General features: G+C 37.9%; 2 protein-coding genes across 9 annotated transcripts in view; one reads left to right on the forward strand and one right to left on the reverse strand.

Annotated features, from left to right (window-relative positions):
• LOC309639724 (uncharacterized protein) overlaps nt 1-24,552 on the reverse strand; it is a 177,775-nt gene that overhangs the window by 66,466 nt on the left and 86,757 nt on the right. For 4 of the 8 annotated variants that reach the window (XR_014251812.1, XR_014251814.1, XR_014251815.1 and 1 more), the window contains exon 1: nt 3,330-13,520. The gene's annotated coding sequence lies outside the window, so the exon portion shown is untranslated. Of the gene's footprint in view, nt 1-3,329; nt 13,525-19,067; nt 21,531-24,552 lie in introns of those variants that run through there. The other 4 variants (XM_082417319.1, XR_014251813.1, XR_014251817.1 and 1 more) reach the window with 4 other exon arrangements.
• The window catches only part of HORMAD2 (HORMA domain containing 2), a 70,313-nt gene continuing 55,140 nt past the window's right edge, over nt 9,380-24,552 (forward strand). Inside the window, exons 1-6 of the mRNA XM_082417322.1 lie at nt 9,380-9,458; nt 13,461-13,602; nt 15,509-15,572; nt 16,110-16,146; nt 19,048-19,068; nt 19,787-19,813. Coding sequence (XP_082273448.1) covers nt 9,408-9,458; nt 13,461-13,602; nt 15,509-15,572; nt 16,110-16,146; nt 19,048-19,068; nt 19,787-19,813 — 342 coding nt within the window. The 5' untranslated portion in view covers nt 9,380-9,407. The remainder of the gene's footprint in view (nt 9,459-13,460; nt 13,603-15,508; nt 15,573-16,109; nt 16,147-19,047; nt 19,069-19,786; nt 19,814-24,552) is intronic.

Genomic DNA, 24,552 nt, shown 5'->3' on the forward strand with positions numbered 1-24,552 from the left:
TTGTGAAGCTGTCTTGATTCCCCATTCACAATGCATACCTTCCTTCTCTACACTCTATCATATAATTTGTACCTCCATTAATATTTGCAAATTATTTTCTATGTGAGTAATGTGTTTACAGGTCTCCCTCTCTTACTAAACTGTAAACTTCCACAGCTCAGGGACCAAGTCATTATCTCTCTGGTCCCCACAAGGCCAAGCAGAGTGCTTTATAAATGGTAGGTGCAAAACAAATGTTTGATGAATGAATAAATACGGTGGTGTCAGCTTTATGATGACTAGAAGTTTTGATGATGTTAAGAGTAGTTGCTCCCCAAACCTCAATCTCTTTTCTCTGTATTTGGTATCATGACTATGTGCACTGAAGAGGGAGAAAGATTTAGAGATGTCTTCCTGAGAATACATTTTATATTCGATATGTCTATTTTGATAACCCTCAAGTAACCCATCTTTTGGAAAAGATTTCCAGGGTTAAACTGAATTCGATGGGGGAAAGTTTCAGTGAGTCAGACAAAAGCTATTTCTACTTCCTGTGATGCAGTGTGCTGTCACACACCTCAGAAAAAAACTGCAAAATTCTAAAAGCTGAGAGCATGACTCCACAAGACTCTATTAACCAGGTGCTACCTATATAAAATGATCAAGAAGAGGAAAGAAGGAACCCTGAATGGTCTTTAGTTCTCAAAAAGCAAGGGTCTAACTAGAAACTAATGAATGACAACTGTTTCAGGTACACAGAGTAAAAAGGAAACACGTGTCTAAAGAGAGAAAGGTCAACTTTAGGCAATGAAAAGTCTTCTCAAAAAAGATCCTCCCCCCCCCCCATTTTCATCTGTTTCACATGTTATTTTACTACTGGATACAGGATTTGGCAAAACTTTAACAACTGGTTATTTGGAAATTTCTAAACAATGATCACTTTCTCCTACAATGTACATTTTTCCATTCCAAAACAAACAAGATACTTTGTTTTGACAGGGACAATTTCCAATCTCTTAACACTGAAACGCATAAAAGAAAATGGAAAATTGTTTGAATACCATATAGCACTTTTGAGTTTATTAGGCCATTATCCCCAGGGCTGGATTTAATCAAAAGATGAAGAACACAAGCGCAAAAGCTTTTAGTTGACAAGAAGTAAGTCTTGGAACTTCCCTGGTGGCGCAGTGGTTAAGAATCAGCCTGCCAAAGCAGGGGACATGGGTTTGAGCCCTGGTCCGGGAAGATCCCACATGCTGCGAAGCAACTAAGCCCGCACGCCTAGAGCCCATGCTCCGCAAATGAAGCCACCTCTTCGTTACGGTGTGCAGGCTTTTCTGTAAGAGAAGCCACCGCAATGAGAAGCCTGCGCACTGCAACGAAGAGTAGCCCCCGCTCACCACAACTAGAGAAAGCCCATGCTCAGCAACGAAGACCCAAAGCAGCCAAAAAAAAAAAAAAAAAAAGTCTTGGGCTTGGGATTTTTGTGTTTGAGCTGTAAGTCAGGTTCACAGAAAAGTAATCAGAAACTAGACTGGCTGGAGATAAGAAAAAGCCTTGAAATGAGAGGTGTGATACCATGGGTTGTACCTGTGACTTGGCCTCTCAACAAGCCTGGGGACCTTGAGCAAATTACCTAAACTCTTATCTGTAAAGTTCTTTGATAATTTCTAAAGCCCCTTTTAGCATGATCAATTTTTAATTGTCTAATATTTTTCCTTAAGTCATCAAATAGTTCATTCAACAATATGAATACCTTCAATGAATATAGTAAAGGACAGTTTCTGCCCTCAAAGAGTGGGTAAGTCAGTGGGAAAAGTGAAGGCTTCACCCGCAGTTCCTAGGTGCTCATTCATCCATTTAAGTTCTAAACAAAGGTCACAGAGGAGCCCAGAAGGGAATGTGGATGGAAAGGAGTAGGAGAAACCCCACAGAAACTCTTGGGAGGAAGAGAGGGTAATTTACTGTCTCAGTCCACCAAGTTTATTAAGTGATTACTGTGCTGGGCACTGGGGATCCTGGGGTGACCTGAAGAGATCAGGCCTCTAATGAAGCCTACTTGCATTCTAGGTGGTGAAGAAAGAAAAACAGGTTAACAAATAAATGAACTCCAGATTGTGATTAGTTCTAGGAAGAAAACAGAGTGATAATGAGAGAGAATAACTGTGTGTGTGTGTGTGTGTGGTGTGGTGTGGTGTGGTAGGGGGGTGGACTTCAGCATAGGGAAGGCTCTTTGGAGATGGTAGTGGTTAGCTGACTGGGACCTCAAGTGAGCACAGCCAGCACACAGGCTAGTGGTTCAGCTAGAGGGAAGCAGGAAAATGCCAAGGCTGGAAAGGGCTGGAGCAGACAGATCATCTGCATGGTTGGTTTAAAGAGCAGTTACTTCTGGAAAGTACAGAATTAAAGCAGTACAGATGACCCTTGAACAACACGGGTTTGAACTGCGCCGGTCCACCTACACGTGGATTGTTTTCAATAAATACTACACAATCCACAGCTGGTTTAAATCTTGGATGCCGAACCTCAGATAATGAGGGCTGACTACAAATTTACAGGCGGATTTTTGACTGTGTGGACTGCCAGCACCCCCGACCCCCCAGTTGTTCAAGGGTCAGCTGTAGTTCTTGACTAAGGGCCATCTTGTCCCCCAGGGGGCATCTGACAACGTCTGGAGACATTTTGGGTTGTCAAACGATTTGAGGTGGGGAGGGTACTACTACTGAGATTGAGAAAGCCTGCACTAAAAGGAATTTACTGCCCAAAGTTTGGTTTTAGTCGTTAGGTTATAAACTCATGTTTTTTACAAACTTGAATCTTTTTTTTTGTTTTCCTTTACTGTGGAAACAAAGTAAAAACAGGTTTCAAGTGACCCACTGCTTCATCCACTCTCTCAGGAAACCCCACTGCAGAGGATCCAGGGGCTCCACGAACCACTAAGAAGCCCCACAAGATACTAGATGTGTAGCTGAATCCGCTGGAAAGGGACCTGCGGAGACCCACACCCAGCTGCTCACTGGGGTTACCTCTGCGCAGGGGACCAGGTTAGGAGGCAGTGTAAGAGAAGCACATATTCGTATTTTATTTCCATTATTACCAATGCATATTAAAAATAATGCAAAGTGGGGGTCCATACAGGGAAGAAGTGGAGATGCACTCCCGCGCGAAACCTCTGTCCTCTGGGCCTCTACCGCCCTTCTGCGTCGACCCGCTCCCTCCAGGCTCTAGCCTCCCCTCCCCCACCCCAACCCCACCACCGGCCGGGCCCTTGGCCCGCATTAACCCCACGGCCCCGCAGGCTCTAACCCAGGCCCCTCCGGGCCCGCTAAGTCCTCCCCGCCCCCCCTCACCTCGGCGGGCAGGTGTCTCCTCAGGAAGGCCGGCAGCAGGCCGTCCTCGACGTAAGGGTTGCCCAGGCGGAGGAGCCCCGAGCCGAAGGCCCCGTCGGGGTCCGTGTGCGGCGCCTCGAGCTCGGCGCGGCTTCCTCAGGTCCGGGAGCGCCCGGCGAGCCCTCGGAAGGGCGGGAAACGCCGGAGGAGAGACTTGGGGCCGGCAGCCTGAGGGCAGGTGGGCTGGGAACCACCTCCCCGCGGGCGCCAGGAGGCCAGGCGTGGAGGGCGGGGCTTGCTGGGGGCGCGTTAGCCGTCGCTCGCCTCTTTTTGCATATTCATGAGACCGAGCGAGGCGGGCCGCTCAGGCGAGCAGAAGTAATGAATTATTCATGAAGCGTCTCGCCCCGCCCAGGAAGGCCTCGTTGATTATTCATAAGCCCGAGGGAGAGTTTGAGCCGGAAAAGGCCGTTAAGTCCCCCTCACTGGGAGGCGTCGACCCGCTGAGGTGAGGGCTGTCCAGATGCGAGGCATACGGAGAAAAAGGGCGCTTGAGCGTCGTTAGTTCTTTTAGGTTATTTTTTTCCCCTTTTCGTTTCTTTTTCCTCGAGGCTTTAAGTGTGATTTGAAAGTATTTCTGTGAGGCCCGAAGTATTCTGAGGAGTAGCGGGAAGGCCGGGGCTGAGGGGAAGGACAAAGGGGAACCCCTAGGTAGCATTCCCCACCCCCCTCCCCAACGCTTGATGATGAAAAATTTCACATTTACTGGGGGTGGGGGAAGTGGGGTGGGGGGGGTGGAGAGAATTGTACTGGGAACACTCACATTCCCACTATCAAGGTAGCTTTTAAATTGAGATGGTGGTGGAAAAGAAGGAATCAGTCCTGGTAAGGACGCAGCGGCGGGCAATCGGCAGCCAAGCTCTTATTCCGGCCGACACCTGCGTGTTGCAATCAGTCGGATCGGGAGCTTTGTGGGGAGGGCTGTCTATCTTCCAGGTCAGGTTTTCTCCAGCCATTGAGGTGTTCTGTGAGAATCAATGGCTGGCGCAGACCAAGAGGTGTGAGTCCCCACGGAATGACCTCAGCTCCTCTTTCGCCTTATCCAGGATTTGCTGTTTAATCTCATGGACTTTAGTTCCCCAAACAGTGCAGGGGAGAGAGTGTCTTGAAACTCAAGATTAACCAATCACCAAAATGTGTTCAATTGTGCAGAGCACTGGACTCGGTGTGCAGTACATCATGTTACTTGGCTGGTGAAAATGAAGAAAAAGTACGGTTCTTGCCCGTAAAGGAGTTTTAATCTGACTAGGATAATAATCTAATTTCTCCCCCATTGGGCCATAAATCTCTTGACATAGGAACAGTATTTTACATCTTTGTAAGCCTACACGAAGACTAGCACGTGGTGGTCGCCCAGTAAATGTTGAATAGAATGAATAATTGAAGTAGCCTGAAGAAGATATTAAAAAACCAAAAGAGCATGAATAAATACCCAGTTAATATAGTGGAAACCATTTACTCTGAGTGAGCACGGAGTAGGGGAATTAACAGGACCAAATGGGATTTGTTAAAATGGAGAATAATAATTTATGGGAGCAAACTCTGTGAAACCTCTGAGTCACAGGGTGACCATTGGCAAACCATGTTCCCTTGCTGGACTTCACTTTCCTCTTCTTTGTACTGCTTTATATTTTACATTTAAATCTATGATCCATTTTGAATTAATATTCGTATATGGTGTCAGATTTAGGTTGAAGGTTTTCGGGGTTTTTTGGTCTATGGATGTCCTGTTGTTCCAGCACTGTTTGTTAAAAAGACTATCCTTCCTCCACTGAACTGACTTTCCTTTTCTTTAAAATGAAAGGATTGGATTAGTTTTAGAGGATGTCTCCTCCCCCTTCCAACTCTGATTTGAGCCCATTTATGTTGGCATGTACTTCCTTTGAGTAAAGCCATCCTTCATACCATACACATGTATGGAAGGTCATCTAGCTGCATTTTAGAATCTAGCTGTTGGATATTATACATTTGATAGAAAAGGGATTTTCCTGTTTAAAAAAAATGGTTTTGGAAGATTGGGAAAGATGGGTGAAGAGCATTAGGAAATCAACTATTATTGTCTTTGGGCAAATGTAATGAAACTTTTTTTTGTGTGTCACTCAGAATGCCACCTACCCCCAGCCCCTCCCAAAAAAAAGGTGGCTTAGGCCTTCAGAAACTAAACAACAGCTGGTTAATTTTTATATGAATCTTGGATTCACGCATAAAAGGGTAAAAGAGTAATTGTGCCACCATTTTAAATAGGGCAATTGTGATGTAGGTCAAGAAGTAAGCCCAGAGTGAGTCTTATCTGAGAAAACACAGAAATTTTGTTTTTCTCAAGAAGATCATAATCCTTGTCACAGAGTAGACATATCAAGCATAAGAGTGAATGTATTGATGCCCTGTGAAGTTTCAGATGTTTGTGGATCCAATATACAAGCAAATATATAAGTCAAAGACATTTGGAAGTTAAAGTTCTGTTCTTAAAACCCATAGTTATGAAATCTCTCTTAGGTTTTAGATAATGAGTCAGAACAAGGTGATAAAAAATAATATCAGAGTAATTCTCTGAGAGTACATGATCTGTAGAGTCATACCTCCTGGGGCTGTCAGCTTGTGAGCTTTCAAAATTAAGCAGAGTTTGTACTTGAATAGGAGACCTCCACAAAACACCTGCTCAAAGGGATAAAAACAGTAGCAACAGAATAGTTAGGGGTTGAAAGGAGCCTGGCTATTTAAAATAATTATTTAGATCTTTTTTGCCTTCCTGAAGCCAGTTTATTTCAGGACACCAAAAAGAGACCCTACCATGTTTAGAAATAAGCAAGCAAGCCCAGCAACTAAGAAGGTGTTGGTAATGCAGTATTTTAGATGGAATGAAAGCAAGGGGAATTTCATTACGAACAGTCATTGTAGAAAAACCCCTAAATTGTGAGTCAAATTTTCTTGATTTTTATTCTCAGTTCTGATTGACCTCGAGTAAGTCAGTTGACTTTTTTGGACCTTGATTTTCTCATCTAGAAAATTAGATGTTTGGACTAGATGACATTTAAAGTTCCTTCTACTTCTAAAATTCTGTAATTCTATTCTAGACCCTTACTTTTTCCTTGTTCATGTAGTACTTCTCTATTGATTCAGCAGATATTTTTTGAGCACCTACCTACTTTATTCCAGTACTGTCATGGTGCTAAGGATTCAAGAATGAGCTAAACTAGACACAAAAGTTTATATATGATTCCATTTATATGAAATGTCTGGAATAAGCAAATCCATAGAGATGAAAAATAGATGAATGGTTGCAAGGAGTCAGGCGAGGGGAAAATGAGGTGTGATTGCTAGTGGGTATGGGGTTTCTTTTAGGGTAATGAAAATCTTCTGAAATTAGATGGTAGTGATGGTTGCAAAACTTCGTGAATATACTAAAACCTACTGAATTGTACCTTAAAAAAACCTTAAAAAATATAGAATGAACTAGGCAGATACAACTTTGCCCTCACATTATCTCACAGCAGGGTGGGGTGGATACATAAATGCAAAATGATATGGAATATATTACAATGGGCACATAACCCAGACTTGGTGGTGAACCAGGGAATAATTCCTTGAGAAACTTATACTAAGCCATGTCTAGAAGACGAGTAGGAATTGGAAAGGGAGGAGGATGTTTCAGGCAGAAGGAACATTACCAAAGCCTGAAAGCTAGAGAGAATATAGGTTAATTAAAGTAGATAAGAATAGCTGATGCATAAAAGTGTAAGGGAAAATGGTTAGAGATGTGGCTAAAGAGGCATGAGCCAGATCTTGAGGCTATGGTAAGGAGTTTGGATTTCATCCTGAGGACAGTGGGGAGCCACTGAAGTATTTCAGTCGAGGAAGTTACACAGTCAAGTTTGTACTCTAAAAAGAATACTCTGGCTGCAATACAAAGAGCAGACTGGAGAAGGGTAAGACCAGTGACAGGCAGACTGGTGGTTGAAGAAATCCAGGCAAAAGATGAGGCTGATCTGATCTGAAGCATAGATGACAACAATGTGTATAAAGTGAGGAGTGGACACTTGAGAAATATTAGGAGACTGGATGTGGGAATGAGGGAGGGAACAGGGTTGAGTCATAGTTTTTAGGCTTGAGCATCTAGGTATTTGATGTTGTCATTCACTTAGCTAAGGTACAGAAATAGGTTTCGGGCAAAAGAGTTCACATTTGGATATGCTGGGAACATCAAATTGGAACTGGCTCATAGTCAGAGGTTTAGATCTGCAACTCCCCAGCGAAACCTAGGTTGGGGGTATACATCTAAGAGTCGTTAGAATAGAAATAGTAATTGAAACAACAGGAAAGTATTTGTTCATCCAGGGAGTGTGTTTAGAAGTTAAAAAAAGAAAAAAAACTCCTAGGACAGAACCCTTGAAGAGCACCAAAAGCTAAGAAAGGGTCAGGTTACACTCAGAAATGAAGGATATAATCTGAAGTCAACAAAAGATACCTTGGAATCATTAAGGACCAAAGGACCATTAGGTGGTTTAAGGCTCATATAAAATCTTGTAAAAGAGTGTCCCCTAGTGCTGCTCTGAAGAAGTAAATTGAGAGAAATTAAGTATTACCTGTTTATCATCTCTATCACCACCTTGTGGCAGTGTCCCTAAATAATTCTGCCCTCTTTTATTTGCAAAATCTTCCAGAATCTTGCATTAATTTGTACACAAAAACAAGTCACAGGCTATCCTGAGTGTTCCAGAATGGAATTTCTTTAAGTGGGTTATTTACAGATATTTTGGTCAGAACTCCATAAAACCTTGACAAGAAACTACAATATAAATTAAGTCCTTTGAAAAGAAAAAGGGAAATTTACTTCTTTTTTGTTAGTGAAGCAACAGAATTGAAAACTGTATGTATTTTAAACATTAATGCTTTTTATTGTGGCAAAATGTACATTACATAAAATTCATCATGTCAGCCATTCTTAAGTGTATAATTCAGTGGCACTAAGTGCATTCAGTGTTGTACAACCATCACCACTACCCATTTCTAAAAATTTTTCATCATCCTGAACAGAAACTCTGTACCCATTGAACTCCCCATTCTTTCTACCCTCCAGCCCCTGGTGACCTCTATTCTATTCTCTGTTGCTATGAATTTGACTACTTTAGGTATCTCTACCTCATATAAGTGGAATCGTGCAATATGTGTCCTTTTGTGTCTGGTTTATTTCACTTAGCATAAGTTTTCAAGTTTATCCATGTTGCAACATGTATCAAAATTTCATTCCTTTCTAAGGCTGAATAATATTCCATCGTATATACCACATTTTAAAAATCTGTTCAACTGTTGTTGGACATTTGGGTTGTTTCCACCTTTTGGCTATTGTAAATAATATTGCTGTGGACATTGGTGTGTAATCTGTTTGAATCCCTCCTTTCAATTCTTTTGAGTTTAGACCTAGAAGTGGAATTGCTGGGTAATATGGTAAATCTATTGAACTTTTTGAAGAACTTCCATACTGTTTTCCACAGCAGCTGCACCATTTTACATTCCTACCAGCAGTGTACAAGGATTCCGATTTTTCACATCTTCACCTCCACTTGTTATTTTCCACTTTTTTGAATAGCCATCCTAATGAGTATGAAGTGTAAACTTTAACTTTTGAGTTTACTTTGAAAATCAGTTACACATGAAGTTAATTCAAGAAGTATTTTTGAGCCCCTGTTATATAGAGAGCACTGTTACACTCTGAGGGAATAACAAGGATGAGTAAAATATACTGTTGAATCTTTAGGGGATTTACAATTTATTTTTCCCCTCCAAATGTATTTGGGAACAAGTAAGTCAACTTAAATTTTTATCGGGTGGTTGGAAAAACTAATCCAGAGATCTTACTTTATAGAAAATTGGTAGGGGAGATAAAAATGTTTATTAAACTAATTTTCAAAAGAATACAATCAAATGCTGATTATATAGTTCTTTGGAAAATTCACAATAAGGATTACGTTAGACAAGGTGTCTAATTTTTTTTCTTTTACAGGTTAGACTTGTTAAAAGAATCCTTGATAGATTGCTATAATGGCCACTGCTCAGCTCTCTCACTCTATCAGAATTCACAAGGCACCTAAGGTATTTATTAAGAATTAAAAGAAAATCAATGACTATTTAGTGAGTTAGTTCAGAATCATGACTTTAATCTTTGGTGTTTTTTTAAACAGCAGTTTTTCAGTTAATTGGCACATAATATTCTGGCAGAGTATGTCTACATTTTAACTGGCAAATGGACTGAGGATGTTCAGGAAATTAGAATAGATTTCTACAAAATAACTTACTGGGTGCTTGTTTCATGTTTATATATTTAGACTTTGTAGAGGAAAAGAAATCAGAAACAAAAAAAAGATGTTTAAAGAGAATGGTTCTTTGTTAGACGTTCACTTCCTGACACAATTAGGACGCTTCTAATGCACACTGTGTTGTAATTATAAGAACTGAAGGAGAGAGCACTTAGAGAAACTAGGATCCTGGGGCCCTGGGGAAGCATACCAGGGCCAGGCAACCTTGCTGGGTTCACCTGGGCAAGTTTATCTTGTCCCATGACATTCATTAATCATTCATTGATTCATTGAGTGCTTAATATTATATAATATATATGTAATGCTGTGTTATTCTCTGAGAGAATAAAAAAAAAGAATCTTCACATTCTAGAAGTTTATAATCTGGTTAGGGAAATAAGATTTACAGGAGGTAAGTCAATATACAAAGCAGTATATGCATTAAATATATGTGAAAAGAGTAAAGCAATACCAATTATAGGAATTTAGAGATTTTATATAGACTGGAATGGTTTGTATATTCCTCATGAAGGAGATAGGACTTAAGGTGGACCTTAAATAATGAAAAGGATTAGGAGAGAGGAGAGAGAAGAGAATTCCATGAGGAAAAACTAGCATATGCCTTGGCTCAGAATAAGAAATGAGCATGGCATGTTTCAGAGAATAACAAAGACTCCATCCTTACTGGAGTGGAGTGTCATCATGTTGGACAGAACTAGGAAATAAAATTGAATAGGATCTTTGGGGACAAATTAATGTGGTTCTTAAAAGCCAGGCTAAGGAATTTATGCTTTATTCTGTAATCAATGGAAAGTCAGTGGTTTCACCAGGACAGTGAGTAAAATAATGTTTTAGGAATATTAAGCTGTAGCAGAGTCAGGGAAGATTGAAGTTGAAAGAGAATTAGGGCAGAGAGAAAGCAGTCATCTTTCTGGCTCAAATTCAATATACTCACCAAGCCAACTCCTGATCTCATTGCGTTTCCACTTAGGAAACCCTTCCCGGGGTGAAAATGCTGAGCTGGGTATATGAATTGCAATCAGCTTGGCAGTTATTTTTCTCACTGTAAATTAACAAATTGACCTTTTGATATAAACAAATCTTTGTAGTTTGGACTGCATGAGCTACTTCTTCCAGTAAATTTTAAGTGACTGTATGATTTTGCTATTTAATACTTAAAACAACAATAATAAAACTATAGAAGCTAACATTTATTCAGCACTTACCATGTGCTGGGCACTGTGCCAAGGGCTTTATATTATTATTTCACTTAAACCTTGAAATAAGGGGAAAACTGAAGCTCAGAGAAGTAAAGTAACTTGCCATAGGTCATGTAGCTTGACAGCTGAGCTGTCAAACATTACTTATATCATTAGCACAATTTCTTATTAAAATAATTTATAATAGTGTTTTCTATTATCAAGCCACAGTATTTTCATGTATTAGACATTTATAAAAACGTGAATGATAACCCTTAAAGTATTAGATCAACTGAGCTGAGAAAAAAATCCCTGGAGTATAGAAAAGTAACAGAATTCTAGAGGCCTTTTCCAATCATTGATCTTCATTATTACAAATGGCCTTTTAGATTCTATATTTAAAGTAAACATCTTTATATTTTTAGGCTATTTAATTTTACAAGTGGTTATTACTCAAGTATTGCCTCAAAATTTTGGCATGTTTTCAATAAGTTATTATACATGCATGCCATGCCAGCTATTACCCAATTACCCCCAAAGAACCTTAATTTCTCAGGATCTATGGGTACAAAAAGCAATTTTCTGTAAAATTTTACACACATACACATACACACACATGCACAATACATACCTAATTCTCCTGCAACGTTAATCTTTCCTACTTCTGCTATAGCTTAATATTCGTAAAACAATTATTCTACTCACTCTCCTAATCAAACCTGCTGCCTTTCCACTGGTTACAGAATAAAGCATAAATTCCTTAGCCTGACTTTTAAGATCCATATTAATTTGTCCCCAAAGTTCCTATCATACATGCAAGAATAATTTTATGTATCTTTTTAACAACTGAATATAATATGGTTTGACAAAATGATGAACTGATAATTCATTTTCGCTATGTAGTGTACTAAAGAGGAAGCAAGCTTACATTGCAAAATCATGTCTAGAATGTCCTGAAGATATTCTAGAACCAGATATAGATATAGAAAAGCTTCTGGGGCGTTCTCTTTCATCTAAATGCATATTTGTGGGTAGTACCTGCCTCTAACTAACAGAATTATTAAAACTTCAAGAGTTGAAACTGTGCAGTATAGTAAAAAAGACCTCTGAATTTGAATGAGGTAATCAGAGATTTACCATTCTGACTTCTAATAGCATAGATTAGTTTCACCTGCTTTTGTACTTTATATAAATGAAATCATACTTTAGTACTCAATTGTATCAGGTTTCTTGCACTCAGCTTTATCTGTGAGAGTCACTTATACTGCAGAACTTTTGCTTAAGCAAAGCACAAAGATGTGGAAATACATGGTAGTAGAATAGTAGATGAATAGTAGTTCCACATGGCTAGAGAGTAGGGTGCATAGGAGGGGATAAGGGATGAGGGGCAGAAGGGAGGGGTGGGAGATGAGAGAGAAGCTAGGCAAAGATAAGATTTTGACAGTTCTCAAACGCTACACTTGAACTCTATCCTGTATGAACACTGGGAGTGTCATGATAAGATTTGTATTCTTTAAAGTTAATAATGTTGGCAGTATGAAGGACAGATTGAATGAAAGGAACCGTTAGCAGGGAGGTCAGAGGCAACTACAGTAATAAAGGGGAGAAGTGACAATGTCCTGAGCCAAGGCAGTGGCAGTGAGAAGAGAAAGGAGAAAACAGATTTGAGAACTCTCCTAGAGAGAATAGGACTTTGTGATTGGATATGGGGAATGGAGGAGAGAGAGAAGCCGAAGATGACTCTACTTCTAGCTTGGATGATTGGAGTGGATGCTGATCCAGTTGTCTGAGAATGAAACTTGGGATCAGGTTTCAGTCAGGGTGATAGAGATAAACTGAGTTTGAGGGGTCTACAAAGTGGTCTAGGTACAGATGTTTAGAAAATAGACAAATGGAAGTAGGGCTCAGAACAGAAATAAGGACTTCAAATTTTCTCTGTATAGGCTGTAGCTGAAGCAGTGAGACTAGATGAAATTACCCAAGAAGAGAGAGCTATGAAAAGAGAAAAGACTGAAGACAGAATTCTGGGGTGGGAGCAACATTTAAAGGGCAGAAAAACTGGAAAAAAATTAAAGAGATTGAGATAGATATGGAGGATAGGTGGGAAAAAAAAAAAAGAAAATAGTGTTATGGCAGCTGAGAGAGAGGAGAGTGTGGGCAAAAGTGTTAAGCACTGCAGAGGAGTTTACACAGTACGAGGACCGAGATGAGGTCAATGATAGGATGTACTTGGTGACTTAGGAGAGAATAGGATAGAACAGAGGGGGTGGAAGACAGATTGCAGTGGGTTCTGAGGAGTGTATGAAAGGGAAGATTATATAATCATAGTAAAACTCCCCGTTTTGCCTAAATCTATGGGTCATTGTAAAATAAATTATATCAGTCTTGAATTACTTGGATAACCGTCTCTGCCCTTCTTCTTTGCCTTGCCAGTGAAGATCTAATCTGATGCAATATTCAAAGCCCAGTTTCCTTTTGATTATCTATAAAGGTATCAGATTTGAGGTCTTGAAAAATCTTTCCATTTTACTTGTGGTAATGGCATGATGGGTTGAATATATTAAAGAATACTAATCTTTTTCATTTTCCCCCCCTCCCAGGAAACAGTTTTCCCATCTGAAATAACTAATGAGCATGAGTCATTGATAATGGTGAAGCAACTTTTTGCTACTTCTATCTCATGTATAACATATCTAAGGGGCCTGTTTCCAGAGAGCTCTTACGGAGAACACCATTTGGATGGTAAAGTTTAACTAAATGGTTACTTTGGCTGGTGGAGCCCTTTTCCTCTATTTGGCAGGAGTAAAACTTTACTTTCTCACAGAGTGTGCTAATTCCAAGTCATGGGTTCTTTAAGATCAATTTGCTAATTCATTTTCCATTTTAATTTCACTATGTTTAGTGGTTTTACTTACAGGAACCATTAGTTCCTGGCTAGATACCAAATCACCGAATGAAGAGAAAAGAAATATGTATGGACAAGCCCAGTAATTCTAAACTGTACCTACAAAAGCAGCAGCCAGATCGAAATCTATTTGGGTGCTGTACATTTGCACTATTTTGTGTCTCAACTGAATTTTTTTCTTTGAGGTAGACTTTGGCCTTGAGGAATTTTAATTGAGAAGTTTAATTCTTTCTGTTAACATATACAAATATGTAGAAAATATGCATAACCATGCCAAACCCATTTGTTGATTAACATGGATATGTAGACAATTATTATTCTAATCAGCTCTGTTCTTTTCTTAATTTTCTGTCTTTTCTACTTTTCTTCCTTTTATTTCTTATGTCCTTAAACTCATGATCTCATTTCCTTGTATTACAAGCTGTTTCTGTCTCCTTTCCTTCTCTTGTATTAGAAAGAATATACCTAGGACTCTTCAATTTTTCAAAAATCTTTTTGTTTAAAAAGATGGATTGTGATAACAATTCAGAAAATTTTGCTGATTTGTCATGAAAGTGGGAAAGTATCATTTGGAAAATAAATATAGAGGGCTACAAGTTTCCTTCTAAGATGTTATTTTTCAAAATCTAACTTTACTTTAAATTTCTCACATTTATATTTAATGATATACTTAGGCCTCATTCCAATTTAATTTTCTTAAACATTTTGATTCTCTACATGAGCATCAATGAAATGCATGTGTGCTATAAACACAAAAGCATTATATTTGCAACTGTGACAGCCTCATTTGTGTTATGTCCTCTTTTGGTCTATAGGATATAAATCTGTAATAGTGAAAATGTTTATATGTAGCATATAGTTGCAGTTTCTCCTCTTGTTTGGAATATAGAATTGGAAAAAGACATGTTTGGAGTAATTAATTAAGCACTTATTGTGTGCCAATCACTAACCTGTGCATGGAGGGCAATACCATTGTTTATAGCTTTATTTTTTGTGACAGTTTTAATGGAAGTTATATATCTCCCTCTCAGTGTTTGTACTTAAAGTAGCATATATCATAAAAATGCCCAGTACTCCTAAGTTGCTCTCTTTTTGGCAATCTCTAAATGTTATACCAATATGGAATAATTTTCATATCTCTCAATAGCAATAGAGGTAACATCAATTTTAGGATAGGAAAACAATATGAAAAGGTGAAGTGATTTATACAAAGTCATACATGAATCAGTAATTGATTTTAGACTGATCTAAACCAAAACTTTTAATGTGATTTTCTTATTCTTCCTTCCTATAGTAAGGTAGTTGAATTTCAGATGGAAATTAATATTTGAGAATAATCCATGGAAACATTTTGCATCCTTTTTTTCTTTCATTGAGAAAGAGAGAGAAATACCAGAGAAGTGATTTGAGACTGAGGTGTATGTTTTAAATTGGTTGATGGAGATGGTCTCAGTACTACCTTATGATAACTTAGAATTCAGCAGAAGCAAAGAAGTGACACAAATTGATTTTGCAACCAACTCAGTTGTGCTACATTGTAGAAGGGAAGACTGCTAATCTATAATAAAAATGGGAACTAAGTCAATTATCAACATAGGATTTATTTTTAAATTAGATATTTAGTGATTCAAAATGTTTTTATAAGCTATAAACTAAGTAAGTTATATAAATAAAATCATGAAAGGAAATACCCTTATTTAGTAGGGACAATTTTAGTATAACAGACTGTTTCTATTTTTGTAGACCTCAGTTTAAAAATCCTCCAAGAAGACAAAAAATGTCCTGGGTCACTGCATATTATCAAGTGGTAAGTAATTGAAATTCCACCAAAGTTGAACAACATTATTTTTATCATAGCTGAAATTACCCATAAGACTTTATTTGGTAAGATCATTTCCTTAAAACTATTGCCTTCTTCCTTTCTTTCTTTTCATCTTCTTCTTTTTTTTTTTAATTTCCTAGAAATGTGTAACAATTATTCAATATTATTTTAAGATACTGATTTAGTTTTGTTTTTGAAGAAAATGGACTTTATATAAGAAAGAAAAATATCAATCAAAATTTGATTACTCATCATATGCATGTCAGTGTCCTAAATATTATAGGAGGCCAAAAAAAAAAATAAGATGTGATTCCCTACCTCAAAATTGCTTACGTATTATTTATAAAGTACTATCAACATATTAAAAGATACAGGAATTTCTAAAAAATGATTAAATGGGAAAGGTGAAATGGTTATCAATTTAATGTATTTCAAAGCAAAAAACAAATCAGTTTTGTACTTGGGATTCTTTTTGGCTTTGCATCTAGTCCAAATTGACACCAAACATTTATTTCTTGACAGGATTCAAGGTTGTTTTGATGCTTTGGAAAAGAGATACGTAAGAATGTTTTTAAATTTACACCAGGATCAAAGACTCATCCTTTATCCCTTTAAAAGAAAAATTTAGCCTTTATTTTGTTGTTGTGTTTTAACAGCATACCAGTTCCTACATTTGCATTCATGAACCAGTTTCTTTTTATTTTGTGTCTTTGTTGTCCTGTTGATGTCTCATTTACATCAATTAGAAATGAAACCCTCATTTTTCTCTTTTACATACTCATATCTTTTTGACCACAGAATTTCCTCTGAAGTCACTGGAAGAGATCCACAGGATGTGGGAAAGGGCAGACAAGAATCTGGCATTTAGCACATTGAACATGTTCAAAATAGTGGCGATTCAATTTGCAGATATGAAAGGAAAAAATGGACTTGAATAATCAGTTTTTATTCTATGTTAGTTATTTTGCTAGCTATGTTTGGCACATGTATATAACCTGTTCCCTCAAAATAGCTAGTATTGTAGCTTGAATTTCTTTAAATGCAGCTTGAATTTTAAGTGCATTAGATTTTCCTTGCTGCCCAAGACAGCTATGCAGAGTGTAAAAATTAGAGGCTCTAGTCCTAGTTGAAGAGATAATATATAAATGAACTTTCCACCACTGCTTTCTCCTCCTTTCCCCATCTCTGTCTTCTTTTTACTTCTCAATTCCTATTCCTTTAAAAAACCTTAAGGTGAGTAAGCCTTACATTGGATTATTTAGTTGCACTGATATATTTCCTTTTTCATTGAACAGTTATTACTTATGATTTATTCAACACTGACTGGGGGGGTTGAGGGATACAAAAATAAAACAGATATGAGATTGTGCACACAAAGAGCTTATAGACCATGGCAGAAGATAGATGACATTCATATGCACAGCTGATGATAAGCTATTGCACACTGGCATAGCTGTACCTCTTGTTAAAATGTTGAAGTACTCTATATCCAGTGGTAAATGGTTGCTTCTCTGAGATCCCAAATGACTCCCACCATGTCCTCCCCTTCACCCCACCAGTGTCTCTTCTGAGATGTCCCTAGACTGTTCCACAATCTAGCAACTAAAGGGTTGACACCTGGCCCAGGGGGGAGCTTCCAGGAACCCAGCACCAGGGCTAAGTTGGCATCTTTTCTGATTGGTCAGTACCTGTGCCATGTTGGGCTGTTAAATTTTGATTTTTTCATATCAGTTTGATATTTTTATAAAAAATATCACCTTTATCACAAGTATAAATAACCATAATATTCATTAGAAAGTGATGCATACCAAAGGCAAGATATTGATCATGTGCAAAGGAAGTATGGAAAAGGAGGGGTTATATCCAGTGAGGGACATGAGGGAAATCTTTGGGAGAAAATGACTTTGAAGGCCCTTAGTATTTAGACAGGTTGAGAGGGGAAGAAGGTCCTCACCAGTACACTGAACAGCACTCATTCATTCTCCTTTGTCCGTTCATTTAGCAACATTTCTGGAGTGTCCATCTTTGAGGGGCAGTGAAATATAGTTAAGAGCTCAAGGTTTAGAAAAAGTCAGTCTGAAGTGAATCCTAGTTCTGCCACTTAATACCTGTGTGATCTTCGCATATAACCTACCTCTTGGTAACTTAGTTTCTTTACAATAATAATAGAACGAACCTCTTAGGGTTGTTTGAGAATTAAATGAGTTAATAATCTAAAACAGTAGTTTTCAAACATTAGCTTGCATTAGAATCACCTGGAGGGCCTGTTAAAACACACATTGCCAGGTTCCACCCCAAAATTTCTGGTGTGAGAATTTTCATTTCAGACAAATTCCAAGTGATGCTGAGACTGCTGGTCTAGGGACCATACTTTCCAAGGCATCACTCTCACCATTGCTCACCATGTTCAAGCACAAGGATTCGAGAACATGCCAAGTGCCTTTTACCTTTGTACATATTGTTACTTTTGCCTGCAAAATTTTCTTTGCTACCCCACAACCTTTATCTGGCTAATTCCAATTTATCCTTCAGGTCCCAGCCTAAATATTTACTTCCTCAGGGAGGCATTCCCTGACAACCCCCCCGCCACCCCTCTCCCAGCCTGGACTGTCCATCTGTTTAATGGTCACAAGCACTCAGTGCTGCTACTTCATAGCAATTAACACAATTGTAATGATGTACCTATCTGTGTGCTTTTTTGGTTCTCTCCTGCTGGTCTGCATGTTCCCTGAGATCAGGGGCCATTTCTATTTTTGAATGAATGAATGAATGAATGAAGTATTAATTAAATAATTAATATAAATTAGAGTTTTACTGTGTAGTCTTAAAATCAATTGTATGCAGTAACCAAAATGGCCACACAGTGTCACTAAAGTTTTAGTCTTTTGGGTGAAATAGGTGAATAATTTGATACAAAATTATGGTCCTGAAATTTTCTCCTTTGTATCCTAGTTTTTAATAGGCTTTCTTATATCTCTATCTCTGTATCTATATATTCCATTATTCTTCCAAACAGAATCTGTTTATAGTAATGTAGATGTAGGGAGGGCAGGGGTTTTGTAGACTTAAATCAGACTTAAAATTTTTTATTTTAGTAGATTACTTTCAAAATGCAAACTGTTTTAGAGATGCTTATGGCATAATTAACTTTTAGTAATAATGAATTATTTTGTATATCTTTTGCCTCCCAAACTAGAATGTAACTTATAGAGACTAAGGATAGTTATCTTCTTTTTTTTTTTTTTTCCATCTCTCCCCTCCCCAGCAGAACCTTGGGTATGTAATAGAGACTCACATGAATGGATGAATAATTAGTATCCATTTCTCTGACCTTCTGAATAGTATTATTTTCCTACCCAGATCTTTCAATTTGAAAGTCATATTTTAATTAGACTTTATTGAAAATAATAATAATATAGGTGCAAGTGTATAGTAACAATAGTTTTCTTTTCTCTTGAAGCTACACATGGCAGTACTTACAGTAAGTGCACGTTTAAAGACCAATCCTCTGTCTCTGCTTCATTGTCTTTTGGCAAGTGAAATATTAAAACAGTACTCTCCCCCATCCTCCTTGAATTTCATTGTCTGTCCTATGACATTTTGGAAGAAAAAAAAAACTCTATCAGAAGTTTTAATAAAAGATCACAGTCTACATATTTCTGTGGCATATTATAATACATGAGGAAATATATAGGCTATACTATCTGCTTCATCTATTGGCTATCAGAATTTCATTTTCTGACTTAATTTACAGACTCAAAGCTCTTTGTTTTTGAAGTTTTGCAGACTTTTTTGAAGCTTTGTATACTTCCTGGTATAACACGGTATATGTAGTTAAGAATAGAAGGAAAATGAGAAGATACTATTGAGAGTCTTAGATATATGAGTTATTTTAAAAATTTTAAACCGTAACAAATTACTGTGACTGTAGCGCAGTCGCAGTAATCATAAATATATGGTTATCAATTTCCTTATAATCAGGGTTCACAGAATGCTCTAAAGACTCTCTATGTTCACAAAATAAGAGCTTATTCTATCTCTAGCTTGAAATATATATCTCAAGATACATATATATATATATATATATATTTCAGTACTCAATTAATACAGTACAAATTGAACTCTTCACATAGAAAATGTATTCTGTGAGGAGTAATCTAGTTTCAGAAATTAAATGCTGTTTATTTTTCCTTAAATAGCTTTACACAAATCCGAAGGAACCTGAGGTAAGAACACATAAAGAGATGGGCAGTATATTATATTTAAATATGTTTACCTGAGTTGAGGCCATAAATTATATCACTAGACTACCAAATGAGCAAAGTAACTCGTAGTGACCTTTTTCAGTGTGTTTTATTATAAATGTCACCAATTCTTTATTATGAGATTTAAAAAACTACCTAGGGGTATTGGGAAAAAAGCATTGAGTAGAACTGAGCGTATTCCCTAACACGTTAACAGTAAGAATCTGTATGAAAACTACCTTTTATTTTTATTTTAAATGATGCTGAATCCTTTCTATTTCTGACCTTTTTTGCCTAATGCTAAACTTTTTTTTTTATGGCTAACTTAATCCTCTCCCTTCTGATATTTTCATAGATTTTTAAGCTTTACCTCTTTACTTCTCTCTCTAAATTTCTCCCCTCTGCTTATTGAGTCCTACTCATCCTCAACACCAACTTATGTTTAAAGCTTTCATGAAAGCCTCTTTGGCTGTTTTGTTCACACTAATTTCTCCCTTCTCTAAATTCCTTTCTCCAGCAGGACCTCACAATTTAACACTCTTAATTAATTCATAAAGATTACTTTATCTCCCTAACCAGATTGTTATTCCTGAGGACAAGTCTTGTCTTCTTTTCGATCTCCCAGTGTGAATTCATAGTCCTGGGTATGTAATAATTACTTGTGCTACTTTGAATGACAGCTGTGGCAGTGGCACAAATGGAGGGAGAAGCCCTTCGTTCTTTCTTCTCATTCTATCCTCTATTTTCCTCCCAGCTTTCCTTCCTCTTCCCTTTCCCTTTTGCTTGCTTTCAATTTTCCTTCCCTAAACCTATGGATTTAGCCTAACTGGTGACCTTCACAACTAAGTTAAGCATTTTTTAGCCTTTAATATCCTTTCTTCTTTGGCAAGATTATAAACAGCTGTTTGAGCAAGGCAGAAGAAAACTGGTGCATGAGGTGGGTAACAATTCCTCAATGCCCAAGCTAAACCTATTTTTATCTTTGTCTCTAGTTTAGTTTCAATTTTTTTTGTTTTCAGTAGGTTTGAGGGGAGGTTTCCCAAAGTAAGATCTCCTGATAAATTGTTAATAAATTGGTCATTTCCTTAGTGCAATAAATTATTATGTTTTCTTATGCATGTAAAACTCATCTGAAACTAATGGTTTTGAGGTAGTGAAATGCTGAGGAAATTGGGCTATCTACAGAAAAATATTACAGAGTGGGAAGAAAACTGTTAAATGAGTTTTGATGCAGGCAATATATGTAATAATAAAGTTAGAAAGCAAATGCTTATTATATAAGTTCTGAGCTATCATTTATGACCCAGAAAAAAATATTTTGAACTCTTACATATTGTTTCATATAGCAGTGATCCCTAACCTCTGTGTTCATGGCACACTCTTGATTACTAGAAAATTTGGTGGCATGTTTAAGGGTATTAAAAGACTTAAAAGGACACCAAATGTGTCAGCAATAATTATGGTATAACTATGGCACAGCAATGTTCATAGTGCCTGAAAGTATCCATGGGGTTACACTGTTTTATGGTTGTTGTTTAGCACCAAGTCACTGATAGAACTATTTACCTCTTTGATCTCTTTCTTCTATATACTCTCAAAACAGCATTCTCATATAAAGTCTTTCTTTGGCATTTCTCTGATATGGTGCCATGTTTCTTGACTCATACTGGTAGAAGTATATATTGTCCCCTAAGCAAAACTGCACAAACAGTAACAACATTAATATTTACCTGAAGCAAAAATGCATTTTACACATGGACTAAAATTTGCAGCACTCTTGTGAAGAGTCTGTCATGGTACACCAGTTGAGAACCTCTGTCTTAAATAAGTGTGCTTATCCAGTCCAGAGACCAACAGAGTTTTGGGCATTGCACAAAGCTGTGGTGCTTCTGCACTTGAGGCTTTGTTCTGGTTGCTCCATCTTAAGAAAGAGATGAACTGACGAAAGTAACTAAAGTAGTGAAGAGGGCTAGCGTGGCTTTTCTGCAGATACACACTACAGAGTGGGTGGAGGGTATTAATAAGATGTGTAAGCCAAAATGTAAATATGTTAAGGAAATGTTTACACAGTTTAATGCATGATAGACCCATAAGGAATTACTATATTTGAATATTGTGAGGATTCAAATCCTACTGTTTCACCATCTGTTTTTCTTTTTGCCTGTTAGAGGTGGTCAACACCACTTTTATTAATAGACTGCTTCAGGAACTGAACTATAGATGGTCCCTGCTTCTAGCCCCAATATACTTTTAGATACTTTGTTTTTAAAAAATACTGTAGGATGAAATCCTAATTGAATGTGAACTCTATCCTGGCTGAATATTTACTCATTCAGCAAGTATTAATTGGGTTCTCCGTATGTGCCTGAAACACAGGAGTTAATGGGTAAACAAGGTCCCTGCTGTCTGGAAGCTTACGTTCTTATGAGGGAGGATAAACAATAAACAAGTAAACAAAAATTAGCAAAACAGTTTCAGATAGATCGTAATGCTATGAAGAAAATAAAAGTTGGTATGCTGGAGAGTGCTAAGGTGGGAATGGAGGAAGAAAGATTGGAGGGCAGTCCCTGGAAGGCCTCCCTGAGGGGCCACTGTTTGAGCTGAAACTGAATGGCTAGAAGAGTCACCCCATGCAGGCCTGTGAGAGGTAATAGCATGTGACTGGCAGAACAACACAGTAGTTAACATTGCAGGCGCTGGAGTCAAATCCCAGCTCTACTACTTACTAGCTTCATCTATAATGATGTAATACCTACTCTGAGTGTGGCTATGTAAGAATGAATAGATGTAGAGCATTTGGGGAAGCGCCCAAATATCGTGATTATTATCATCAACTGGAGACAACCTTTTCCAGAGTACAGTTGTGTAAAGGCCCAAAGGCAGGAAGGCATCTTGTGTATTCATGGACAAAGAGGGTGCCCTGAGCCTGGAGCTGAGTGAGTGGGAGGGAAAGAGGCAGGAGGTAAGGTCAGAGAGGTAGGCAGGGGACAGATGAGTAAGGCCCGTGGACCAAGGTAAATTCTGGATTTTATTCTAAGGGCAATGGGAAACCATTAACAAAGGAGTGACATGGTCTGATTTGCATTTTCAAAACTTTTTTTGGCTGTAGAACAGAGAATGAATTTGGAGGAGGAGGAGTAGTTCGGAAGCAAGCAGATCAGATGGAAAGAGATGGTGTTGGCTTGGATAGGGTGAAGAGAATGAAGGTGAAGAGAACCAGATTGTCTTGGGATGTGCTTTGGAGATAGACCTGAAAAGTCTTGCCAATGGATTGGAGTGTGGAGGGAGAATGAAAAGCTGTGTATGTTGCTGTTGCTTTGGTCCATGTGGATACATTCAGTATGATTAATAGAAACCATTGGTGAGCAGTTTAAAGACTCATACTTATTAGGCAACACATTAATCTGAAAAGCAGGAGAATGTTTTATGAGGTGTTAAGAAGAGACTAGTGCCTGCTGTAAATATACCTTCCTTGATCAATCAGACTCGGAAGTTATTAAGGATTATCATCTTCTATAAAACAATTACAAACATAACTCTTTTATTAGTAGTTGCACTAGGGACCAAATAATAAAGTGTTAATAAAATTATCAACCACTAAAGGATCTACTCTTGATACAATTAAAAAAAATAAAAGATAGCTCAGAGCATCAGAAAGCTAGAGCTGGTTGAGAAACATGGGCGGTCAGGAAGAACAGGCATTGTTTACTTGACAAGGCAACTATACAGCATCAATGCATCAACGCATCAACGGAAGAGAGGATATTGTGTATCTAGCCTGTCTGGAGTGAACCTGTTGCTGTAGGCACCTCTATTCTCACATATCTCTTGTATTGTACTCACAAAGCAGCCTTCTGAGCTTGGTTTGATTTCTCAAGTAGACTGTCTTGCTAGAAAAAATTTTTTTCTCTTAAAAATAACTCCATTACAAGTCAGTCTTTTTAGAGTATAAGCACCATGAGCCAGTTTCCCTAGGACCTGCTCACCTATAATTCATGGGATACCAAATCTCAGAATAGACAAAAGTAACAAGAACATTGTGATTTTTTCTGATCACTCTAACATTCATTCCCACATTGTCAAGGAACAAACACTGAAATAGATGAATGAAGGGTATTTTTTGTGTTCAGACTTAAACTCATACCCTTGCCTGTCTTTAGCACCTTCTCCAGCTCTGTGTACAGACTATTGTTGACCCTTGAACAACAAAAGGGTTAGGGGTGGTGACCCCCAAGCAGTGGAAAATCCATGTATAATTTATGGTAGGTCCTCCATATACACGGTTCCTCTGTATCCTTGGTTCCTCATTCTCAGATTCAACAACCATGAATCATGTACAACTGTAGTATTTACTACTGGAAAAAAATCTGCGTGTAAGTGGGCCTGCATGGTTCAAACCCATATTGTTCAACAGTCAACTGTATGTGTATCTGGGTCAACTGTTAGCTTCAACTATTAGGCAATCACTTTATTTTAAATGGAGTATATCTCTCATGAGGAAATCGGTCCTTTATTTCTAGCTTATTTATATCTGTTTATATTTGTCCATATTTATAGCTAGCAGACAGCAGTGGTGTCTAGTTTTTAGTGCAGGATCAAAAGAACAAAAATAAAAAAACACCTGATACCATAGACCCTGGTTCCTTTCTGATTTTTTCTAGCTTTCCTGTTGCCATTCTAGTCTTCCCTGAATTACTACAAAATTCTCTCTCTCTCTTTTT

Source organism: Balaenoptera physalus (assembly GCF_965194825.1).
Source record: "Balaenoptera physalus genome assembly, chromosome: 12".
Lineage (NCBI taxonomy): Eukaryota > Metazoa > Chordata > Mammalia > Artiodactyla > Balaenopteridae > Balaenoptera > Balaenoptera physalus.